Here is an 11,579-nt window from a genome sequence, read left to right as displayed (position 1 = left end):
CGGGCACTTGTTGAATTGAGAATTTCAGAATTTTAGTAGGTTCATGGCTTGGAATAACATTTGGTAACTGGAAAAAGTTAGTTTGCACCTACTTTCAGTAGTTTTTTGCAGTCCTTTTTATGCCATAGTATCCTGGGCTATCTTTGACGCTGGGAAAATAAGTATCTTGATGCTGGCAAAAAGCCTTTGTTAACTTGGGGCTAAACATTTTTTTTTTTTTAAACAAATCACTTTATTGGAGGCACAGTATAACAGGAGATGAGTATAAAGATAAAGGTGAATTTTAAGGGCAAGAAAGCAGGAGACAGCTGACTCTTGGTGTTGGGATGTACTGGGTAGTCTGTGGGGAGTGCAGCCCGCAGCTTAGTTCTGCTTATTTTCATTTCCAAGAGTATGTTTGTCAAAAAGGTACTCGGCCAGGCCAGAATCCGGGGCCCCCATCTTAACTAGGTTGTGCACATGGTCACCTAGCTCTTTGATAGACTTCACCTGCTCATTCAGGTAGTGGGTTTCCAGGAAGTCGCACAAATGGGGGTCGCCTTTGTCTGAGGCCAGAGTGTGCAATTCCAGCAACGACTGGTTCACGTTCTTCTCTAAGAGCAGAGCACACTCCATGGCATGCAGCCCATTCTCCCAGTCGTCCTGGTCGGGCTTCTTGATGTCCTGCAGGCAGATCCGGCCTCCTCGCTGGTTCTGCAGCCTCATCAGCTTCTCTGCGTGCTCTGTCTCCTCGCGGGACTGGCGAAGGAAATACCTGGAGAAGTTGTTCAAGGCCACGTCATCTCGAGAGAAGTAATAGGCCATGGACAAGTACACGTAAGACGCATAGAGCTCCAGGTTGATCTGGCGGTTGATGGCGGCCTCGGAGTCAGGGTGGAAGTTCTGGCGCACCCGGGAGGGGGTGGCGGCGGGACTGGCAGGGTCCTGGGAGGAGGCTGCGGCGAGCGGGCGGCGGGGGACGGCCAGCCGGGGGCCAGAGGGTAGCCTGAGGGCCCAGCGAGGCGGGAGCGGGAAGCCACGGCGCGCACTGCGCAGGGACACCAGCGAGGGGCTGGTGTGCTTGGAGAGGAGCCAGAAACAGGACAGCATGGCTCCTCCTCGTTGGAAATGGGGGAACTGAGGCCAGGCTGGCTCAGTGCGCGGTCGGGAGCTGGCCGTCAGGACTGCATGAGAATGCGGCCCTAAGCGACGGCGACTGCGTCACACGCCCTTTCCCTTCCAGAAGCTTGGAGTTCCATGCGGACCGGGGTGGGGGAAGCCGCCTCCATCGCGGTGGGAACGAGCGTGGGACTCGGCCTCTGGGAAAGGCCAGTGCAGACAGACAGATGCCAGTCCCGGGCCTCCGTTTATCTCAACATTTACCCCCGTAGTCGACGCAAGATTTCTACTCTTGGGCGGTTGTAATTTATTATTTCACCCAAAATGCTGTCGACAGAGCAGGCGCTGTGACTCGCCAAAGAAGGCCTGAGCCATACTCACCTCTCTGACCTTGTCCTGTCCAAAGACCAAAGCGTGGTGGCGGCAAGGCCGTGAGAGGGAGTAAAGCAGAAGTCACCACCAATTCGTTGGTGACAGTATGGGTCCGCCTCCAAAGCGGGTGTTTATAAATTCACTTCCTGGTTATTTTAACAAATTTGAGAATGGAGATAATTGCCAGTATAGTGGGCAAATTTTCAAGCAGTGCTTTCTTTTAAAAACATGTATTTGATTTTTAAATATAAAATTTATCTTCATTGTAAAGAAGTAAGATACTGTAGAGACGTAGGAAGAAGCTAAATACTGCCTCTAAACTTGATGTTACTTTCCTGTCTTTTGTTAATGCAGAGATACATATTTTTTAAAAAGGCAACTTTTTAAAAAAGACTACTTTTTTAAAAATTAAATTTTTATAGCATTTAGTCTTAAAAGAATATATATATGATTGTTGTAGGGCATTGAGAAAATGAGGATGAGGATGAGCTCAGAGAAGAAAATTCAAAACATCCCTAATTCTTCCTCTATCCAGAGAGAACTAATGATAAAATGTTGATAGTAATTCTCAGAGATTAAAAAAGCACTGAAAAATATATATTATGGGCATGCAAAAATAAATATATGCATTTTAACAGCTTTATAGAGATATAATAGACATAAACTACAGATGCTTAATGTATGCAATTTGATAGGGCTTGACATTTGTATACATCTGCAAAACCATCACCATAATCAAGATAATGATCATATTCATTTTTCTGCAGAGTTTCCTCATGCCCCTTTGTACTTTGTAATCCCTTGCTTCTGCCTGTTTGTGACCCATCCCAGGCAACCACTGATCAGTGTTTCTCACTATATAGATCAGTTCGCATTTTCTAAAATTTTGTATAAATAGAATCAACAATATATACTCCTTTTTGCCTGCTTTCTTTCACTCAGCATAATTTTGAGATCCATCTATGTTGTGGCTTGTATCAATAGTTCCTTTTATTGCTGAGTAGTACTTAATTATATGTATATATCAATTTGTTTATCCTTTCATCCAATAATGAACATATTGGCTGTTTATAGTTTTTTTTTTTGTTTTTTTTTTGAGACAGAGCTAGAGTGCCATGCTTTTTTTTTGCCTGAGCTAGAGTGCCGTGGCTTCAGCCTAGCTCACAGCAACCTCAAACTCCCGGGCTCAAGTGACTCTCCTGCCTCAGCTCCCAAGTAGCTGGGACTACAGGTGTGTGCCACCATGCCCAACTAATTTTTCTATTTTTAGTAGAGATGAGATCTTGCACTTGCTTAGGCTGGTCTCGGACTCCCGACCTCAAGCAATCCTCCCGCCTCTGCCTCCCAGAGTGCTAGGATTACAGGTGTGGGCCACCACGCAGGGCTTGTTGTAGTTTTTGACTATTAAAGCTGTTATGGACACTCCTGTATAAGTCATTATATGGTCAGATGCTCTCAACTCTCTTGGATAAATACCTTGTTGAATGGCTGAATTATATGATAAGTATATATTTAATTCTTAAAGAAACTTCCAAACTGTTTTCCAAAGTGATTGCATCATTTTACATTCCCATCAGCAGTGTGTGAGAGTTTAAGTTCCTTCACATCTTTGCTTACACTTGGCATTGTCAGTCATTTAATTTTAATTTAAAATTAAAAATTTTAATTTAAGCTATTCTAATGCATGTGTACTGGTGTTTCATTGTGTTTTTAATTTACATCTCCATAATGATTAATGCCACTGAGTATATTTTCACCTGCTTTTTGCCAATCATAGATTTTTGGTGAAGTGTATGTTCAAATCTTTTTCCCATTTATATATTGAGCCATTCTTTTAATAGTTGTTTGATTTCTTATGATCATTATCTGTTTTTTTTATATTAGTACTACTTCTATTCAGGTTCTTTATGTTATCTTTCTATTACTTTCTCTATATTACTTTCCTTTTTTTCATTGCACAAGTCAGATTGTCTTTCTGGGTTAGTTTCTTCAGTTGTAAATTTAGGATACTACTTACCTCCATGGGTGGCTGAAAGAATTAAATAGAGAATGTATACAGAGCACTTAAATCACAGTGCTTGACATGCAATAAGCACTCAGAAACTTTATTGGATAATTTCCATTTAATGATTCAAAATAAGTCATTTTATATTATTCAGTAAACAGATATTATTATTATTGAATACGGAAGACTTACACAGGTTACAAAGAACATTTACATGTATTATATTGCTGCTATCACGTATGAGTAGTGAGGTTGAAATCCTTTCATTATATGGGAATGTCGAACTTGCAGTTTTGTAGTAAGCTCCTTGTTCTCAAATGAGCTTCTTAAAATGTACCATAAATGAAAAGTGATGCTTAGGATTTAGTTGTACTTACACTCTGCTCTTAGAATGTGATTGATATTTACCAGGCAATTTCTCATAAACTTTACTTCTCTATACCCATCTTTGCTTTTATTTTACCCAAATTTTTGCTATCTTTGAAATGTAGGCCCCTAAAGAGATGTTATGAAAATGATTGTTTAGAGTGGTATTAAATGCTGACTGCTGCTACTAGAGTTTTAGGAAAATTGATGCCCTTCATATAAATGTTTACCCCCAAAGTAATAAAATGCATAGATATAAAACAAATGCAATACATGAAATGTAAGGCAAAACAATGCCATAAAACACAATACACATTTAAATGTCTCATGTTTATCCATCAAAATATTTTTTCCCATTATAAAGTTTGTCTTTTATAATTTGCTAGACTTTGAAAATGCAAGGATGTGGTAGGTGTTATGTTTATCTTATTGGCATTTTGATTTCTAGTATTCATAGTAAATTTAATGTTCTAACAAAATACAAACCTAGACCATCGTCCCCTGCTCTTCACAACTCATTTCTTTTTTAGTTTTAATGGCTTCTCTTTCTTGAACACCCTTCCCTCTAAGCTTTCATGCTTCTCTTGAATTCTCTCTACTTCTTCACTTTCCTCCCTTCTAATCTAGAGCTCATCTTTGCAACCTTTGAAATTTCACTCCCTAATGAAATCCATCTCATCTTCTAAGCTCTTATCAAAATTATTACCTCCTCTGTAAGGTCTTATATAACACCATTCAGAATAAATCACTATGGTTTTTTTTGGTGTCAAAGTACTTTGCTTATATCAAGAGCATATCTTGTTGTAATCCCTGTATGTATGTGTGTAAATGTCTGTGTGTATGTATATTTATGTCCTTAAGGGCAGAGCCTACTATTTTACTCATTTTTAAATCCCCAGGCCTAGCCTGGTGCTTGACACATATTAAAAAATAAACACACAATAAAGCTTTGCAAATGCCAAAATGAATTGGGATAGAAATTCTTATTTTATATAGCATATCAGATTAGCCTAATATAATTTTATAAAATATACTGGGAGATGTCTTCACTTTAATTTAAATTATTTGAGGCTGTGCAGAAAATCTCTGTACTTTGGTGGTTTTAGTCTCTAAAGGACTGACAATATTCACTCTTTTCTCCTTTATAGACACATTAAACAAGAATTTATTATATATGTAAAAATGCTTTTCCAATAGGAAATTGAAGAACTATATGAATGTGGATTGTTTTTATTAAGCCATGTTTTGATTTATGCAATATATAGATCACATTTTATTGCTTTCTTTAAAAAAATTTTTTTTTTTTTTTGAGACGGAGTCTCACTCTGTTGCCCTGGTTAGAGTGCCGTGGCATCAGCCTAGCTCACAGCAACTTCAAACTCTTGGGCTCGAGCAATCCTTCTGCCTCAGCCTCCTGAGTAGCTGGGACTACAGGCATGCGCCACCATGCCCGGCTAATTTTTTCTATATATGTTTAGTTGTCTGGCTAATTTCTTTTTATTTTTAGTAGAGATGGGGTCTCGCTCTTGCTCAGGCTGGTCTTGAACTCCTGACCTCCAGCGATCCTCCCGCCTCGGCTTGCCCGAGTGCTAGGCTTACAGGCAGGCGTGAGCCACCACACCCAGCCTAAAGAACTTGATTTTAGTAACTGTACCCCTTTATATTTACATATGTAATGAAGACATTTTTCTCCTTTTCTCATTTCTTTTCATTGTTTTTACATAACAAGTTCCATCACATAAGCAACTCTTCATTTTCACTACTGATGCAGGTCCCTTCTAAAATTACTTGCTGTCAGAAGCCTTAATATGATGAAGCAAGAATGGAGATAAATCCATTAATGGTTCTAGATTATGGACTTGCTGTTAATGGAGTATTTGAGGGTTTTGACTACAGAACAATACAGAGTTTTTCCTTGGGAAATGAAAAAGCTTATGACTTATGTATTGCTACCTTGAGTGTTATTACTAGGAAAGCTCTCAGAATTCAAAAGGGAGTCATTGGACTCAGTAATAGAATACTTTTTTTGCCTTATTCTGGGATCCACTAAAACCTGGGAAACCCTTCAGGTCACCTGACCAATGAATTAGAACCGAACTTCCAAGTGCAGTACATGCTGCCTCTAAAACCACAAGAAGTCTAGCAAATTCTATCTTATTGATTCATTTCATTCATCTAGGGTTGGAGGTGTAAGATGCAATAATTCTTTTTTTACCTTGCAAGAGATGTTGGCATGCCTTAAACTGTTGTATTCCTAAAACTTTGCCAATATTCCAGTCCCTGGTTACTTCCTACCCTCTTAGTTGACTATCCAAAGTACCTTTTTTACTCATAAGTTTATGAGTTATGGCACCATTAACTCAGTGCCATAATTCCAACATGATGTTCTATGATGAGCCAGGTGTCTTTGGATTTGTTGTGACAGCAGGCAAATTAGCATATCTCTGGAGCAAGACTGTGAATATACATCGCTGCCTGTCCTAGGTGAATATGAACTGTCTCAGATGCTTCCACCTGAGGAATAGTGAAAATAATGTATGTGGCCATATCAAAATCCACATACCACTTGCTTGGTCCGTTTTAGTAAAGATGCTATACTCAGAATTTATAGTTGGGCCTACTGCTTGGATAAGTACACTAAGCTTCACAATAATTCTTTTGGTCTTTGCAGACTTTAGATTGGTTAATTAAATTGTGATAGAGTGGGGACCAATGATCCTGCCTCATTTCAGTCTTTGGAGGTGAAACTAACCTCTGCCATGCCAAGAATAAATTCCATGTGGTATTTATCAGTTTCAAGAACTTTGATGGATGTGAAATTTCAGGGGCTTCTTCTTGACCTTTCTGTGGTGATTTTACTTCTTATGTGAAAGAATCAATGTGAGGGTACTGGGACCTGCAGAGTATGTCCATTCCAATTATGCATTCAGAAACTGAGATAATGACAACTGGATAGGTCCATGGATGCACTGTTTCCACAGTGAGATAATCCTGGGGACAGGATGTCATTTGTCACATGACTTCCATATACGTTTACATCAATTGGACTCTGTATCCAACATTCCTCAAAGATCTGGGTATTTTTCCTTCTTCAGTGTATGATTACTGAAACAAATGTCCATAGGCCATTTTGGGAAAGGAAAGAGTGAGTTATAACTGTATATACTTGCCATGGAGTGAAAAGGTCTTTCTCCAAAGAAACATAATTTCTTTTTTAATTAATCCATCTGGGTATGATTTCATGTCTGGAAACTAGACAACTGGTTATAATTTTCCATTGAGACAGTTGACATCTATTCTGGATCTTTTTTTATTATATTATCTATATCATACTGGCTGCTCATTTGTCTTGCCCGTAGTAACACCATGGTCAATAGACACTACCATAGGTGTCTGCAGGTCACTGCCCCTGGTTGCCATTTTGATCTTGTGGCTATTGTGGTAAGTTCACCTTATTGCTAGTAATTGAGTGCTATTATCCAGCCTTGCTGTTCTGGAATCCTGTCATATTCATTGATGCTAGGTAACCCAGTTCTATATCTCTGACAGCACCCTTGATAGGCCTGGCCTATATTATTACTATCTTCTGAATACTGTTGGTGATTACTTCATCATCACATTCTTTTTTGCCTTGTCTAAATGGTGCCCTTCCAAGGAATATTGTCATCTGGTGGATTCTTGGGTCTTAGACAAATAGATCCATTCTAGCGTGCTCACTTTCTGATCCTGATCCCTCCCTCAATTCTACATAGGCAATTCTGCTATTTCTGTTAATACATTATTTAACATGGAGTATCAGTTTTTTGAAGATTCTGAAGAGCCACCACAGCAGTGTATTAATATTTTCCCTAGGACCTCTTGTCAGGGCATGAAATCTTCACTAATGACAAAAGTGCCCCCATATCAACAAAAACCCTACCTTACTCAACTTTATTTTCCTACTCCTCCCCACTCTCCCATAGTCAAACACCCTTAGGATCCACCCCCAATTATTCTCTCCAAGTTCATGCCAATGTATATTAACCAGGTGTGGTAGCTCTGTCTGTGCATAAATCCTCTATTTTAGAGGTCAGCATTTCTCTATTTGGGCCATGTTGAGACTTGAGCCTAATTACTGATATAGGGAGGTACTGGGTTGAATAGTACACCCCCAAAATTCATGCCTATCCAGAACCTGTGAATGTGACCTTATTTGAAAATAGGACCTTTGCAGATGTAATCAAGTTAAAATGAGATCATTATGGTTTAGGGCATGCTCAGGTTGCAAGACCTTCAACCTGGGCGTCCATGGCAACTGAAAAACAACTCACAGCTTTGTTAGATGAAAGTTGAGGCAGATGGGTCTGGGGTGGTTACATTCTTACCATTAAGCTAGAAATTAACTCTATCGAGCCTGTTATATGCTTTTTTAAACACCTCAGTAGTGATCAGTAAAAACCAATCAATTCCACATTTTCCTCATTGCCCTAAATTAAGAGAGATACTGTACAAGCCAGGGAATCTCCTTCCATCTCTCTCTGTCCCAATTACATAGGTGAAAATCCTAGTAATTGTAATGCTACAGCATTCCAGGAGTTATCATACTCCACTCATCACCAGTGTTGTAAAATGTAGGGATAGTGTTCTTATTATTATTTGGCCAGCATGTGATCCAGTTCCTGAATTTCATCTTAAATTTGTTTTTTAGCAACATTTCAAGTAAAAAACATTTTAGGTTGGATTCCTAAGCAAACGTTGAGGAAAGGACTCATATACAAGTGGTTTATTAAGGAAATGCTGCCACGGGAAACCAATAAGAAACTAGAGAAAGCAGGGAAGGGGAAATAATAAAATGATGTGTTTTCAGCAAAGTCCAGTGCAGATAAGGCCAGCTTATTGGGTGTACAACCTGTGCAATCACAAAGGGCTCCTCACTCGGAAGGGCCCTATGCTTCATTTGATGCTCTGATGTCTTGAAATTCTTAATAACTTTATCTTTGGATTTGTATTTTGTCAGTGAAGTCTGATGGGACAATGGAGCATGCATGTGAACTGAGGAGACGTGCAATTTGTGTATCTGTCATTCCTCGCCTCCCCATTCACATACAGCATTTGCCCTGGTCCATGAGCATGGAATTTCGGTGAACCAGCAATGATGAAAGTTTAGTAAGCCTCAAAGCAGGCGCAAGATAAGTATATTTGTGTTGAGTCTATCAATGAGTACATGGGTGTGTCAACAGGTCCAAGAGGCTGCAATTTCTCTTCAAAACAGAAATTTCTTGGAATGCAGAAAAAAGTCAATGCATCCTAAGGTACATGAACAGCCAAGGAGACTTACCAAGTCTTTTCTTCCTAGTGTGACTTCCCTGTGTTAGTAACCACTAATGCTAAAAATACAGACATTGAAGGAAAGGGGGAAATAAAGTAACCCATAGTTCATTTTCCTTTCATTCTTAACTTATCAGTAAACCAAAGGTAGAGTGTTGGTAGAATGTGAACCTATGAAGAAATGAAAGAATAACACCTCAGTGACTTTTGTGTAGTGTTTCCACTGTTTTGGTAAGAATGAAATACATGTGCATGTACCGGCTACAAAATACAAATTGTGTAATTACAGTGATTCTGCATATGAGTCAATTGCTCTTATGGTGATATTTAAAACAGGCATTACACAATCTATAAACATGAATGATAAAATTCAGGCTTATAATTTAAAATTTTCAGGTTTCTTTTTTTTCTTAGAATGACATTCAATAGCAAATAAAAACACCATGACAAGCCAAGAGAGATCACAGAAGAAAGGAAAATATTTTATGTTTTAGTAACTTTAATACCATTTTGTTTCTGCTTTTTGAAGAAATCACATATTTTCATTTTGTCCTGGGCCCTGCCTGTAGGATAACTTCAGTTGACTCCCACAGGGAAAACTGGGAGTGTAGAAATGCCTCAGACATTGTGTTGAGAAGGAGCAAGGGAGCAGGGCTTTCACACTCCAGCACCAGCCAGGCATCCTCTAAGGGCTACTCTAGGAAGATGCAGACATCTGTACTCTCTGCTTGTCTGCATGTCCTGACAAATCAGCCCCTGCAGTCTGAGGGCTGACTTCCTAATAAAGTTGCAACTTCACTTGTTAGAAGCAGCACAAAGAGAAGAGGGGGAAGGGGGCAGGGCACACAAATGGTAACAGTTTTCCAGGGGGATCTTGGGCACAATACCAATGCCTACTAAATTGTTGCCTAGCATAATGTCTCGATGTCATCAGGCAGGATCCAGTAGAAAACAGATGGAGCACATAAATTAGAACAATTCTAGAAAGGTTTGCTAAGAGGATTATATACACATGTGTGGGAAGGGAAGCCAGAAGACATAGTTCAGTGCCCTGGAGCTAATCTCAAGGGGGTGGGGGTTACTAGGTGAGAGTAATTGTTCAGAGAGAACCACCGCAAGAGGAGCAGAGATATCTTGTCAAGGGACAGAGCCAACCTTAGGAAACCTTGGAAGGAAGGATTCAGGACTATAAATACCCTGGCCTCATGCTCTTCCTTCCCTTGGATCTCTTGTTAGGGCTAACGAGAAGCGAGAAAGTAGGGAATCCATTACTGTAGTGCATTCAGAGCAGCCCCTGGGGAAGAGAGCAGGACAGGGAAGGTTAGAGAGTGGATTTGTAGGGTCAAACATAAGATATTAAACACTCTGATGCTCTCCCAACCTATTTTGCATAGAGTGGCCACAGATAACATTCTGAAATGTAAATATGATTGAATCATTCCCTTGTTTTTAAACCTTTTAGTGGTTGTATATTAAACCATGGCCCTGAAAAATATATTCTCTTTTGCTTCTTTGAGGCTATTCTCTTGCTAATTCCAGCATCATTTACTTTCCCCCAATCCCGATATGCTTCAGTCATTATGAACTTTCCTTAAGAGACCAGAATGTGCCACTTGTTCATTTCCCACAGGCTTCTATGTGTTGTGTCCACCACCTGGATCACTGTTCCACCCAGAACTCATCACAGAGGAGTGTGAGCAGAGGATTAACCAATCTTTCTCCTTGTGGTTATGGCCACTGGTTAATTGTCTAGCTCTGTTAAAACGTGGAGCATATTTCCAGCCAATCTTGCTTATAGAAAAATTTCCCCTGGTTGACAAATTAACATTGGGTTTCCCTGAATGTGGTAACTCTTGTTCCTGGGCATGCTCTTCATGGGGTTCTTGGAAACTATGGAATTGTTACAAGACATATTGGCTCTTGTGGGATATGAAGCTTTTTAGCTAGGGGATCACTCCTACTCATTTTATGTGGATCTTGTTTCCTGGCATCTGAGTTGTTACATGGGAAGGAAATAGCTTCTGGAGGGCTGTGTGAATTGCTGTATGAGATACTGCTAAGTCCACATGGACAAGGAATGCTTGCTTGGTACTGTGCTGCCAGTAAGCTGCAGTTCCTGTTTTGTGTCATTCTGAGTGGTATGGCGCTGGTCTCATAAGTATGAATTTTTAGTTGAACTCAAGAAGACCCTTTGGTAGCTGCTAGAGAGAAACAACAAATTAAAATAGATTTATCCTCTGACAGCACCCCTGCTGCTCTTGCTTTCTCACAGCTGTGGCTACGTGTCCTCTCTCCTTTTGCATCTTTGTCTGCTGGCTAATTTCCATGGTTCTTTGATCGTATCTTAGATGGTTCTTAGAAGCCTTCATTTCCCTACAGGGCATCTACAACCCCTTGTACTTACCCTGTTGTGACACTGCATTATAATAGC

At 39.9% G+C, this 11,579-nt stretch overlaps 1 protein-coding gene across 1 annotated transcript; it reads right to left on the bottom strand.

Annotated features, from left to right (window-relative positions):
* Window positions 1–222: 222 nt before the first annotated feature.
* On the bottom strand, window positions 223–1,092 carry FTMT (ferritin mitochondrial). The gene has a single exon (XM_012664290.1). It carries the CDS (start codon window positions 1,087–1,089, stop codon window positions 364–366), a length of 726 nt encoding a protein of 241 aa, XP_012519744.1. The 5' UTR covers window positions 1,090–1,092; the 3' UTR covers window positions 223–363.
* Window positions 1,093–11,579: the final 10,487 nt, after the last annotated feature.

Source organism: Propithecus coquereli, unplaced genomic scaffold (genome assembly GCF_000956105.1).
Source record: "Propithecus coquereli isolate 6110/MARCELLA unplaced genomic scaffold, Pcoq_1.0 Scaffold88, whole genome shotgun sequence".
Taxonomy (NCBI): domain Eukaryota; kingdom Metazoa; phylum Chordata; class Mammalia; order Primates; family Indriidae; genus Propithecus; species Propithecus coquereli.
This window is presented reverse-complemented; position numbering and strand designations above follow the sequence as displayed.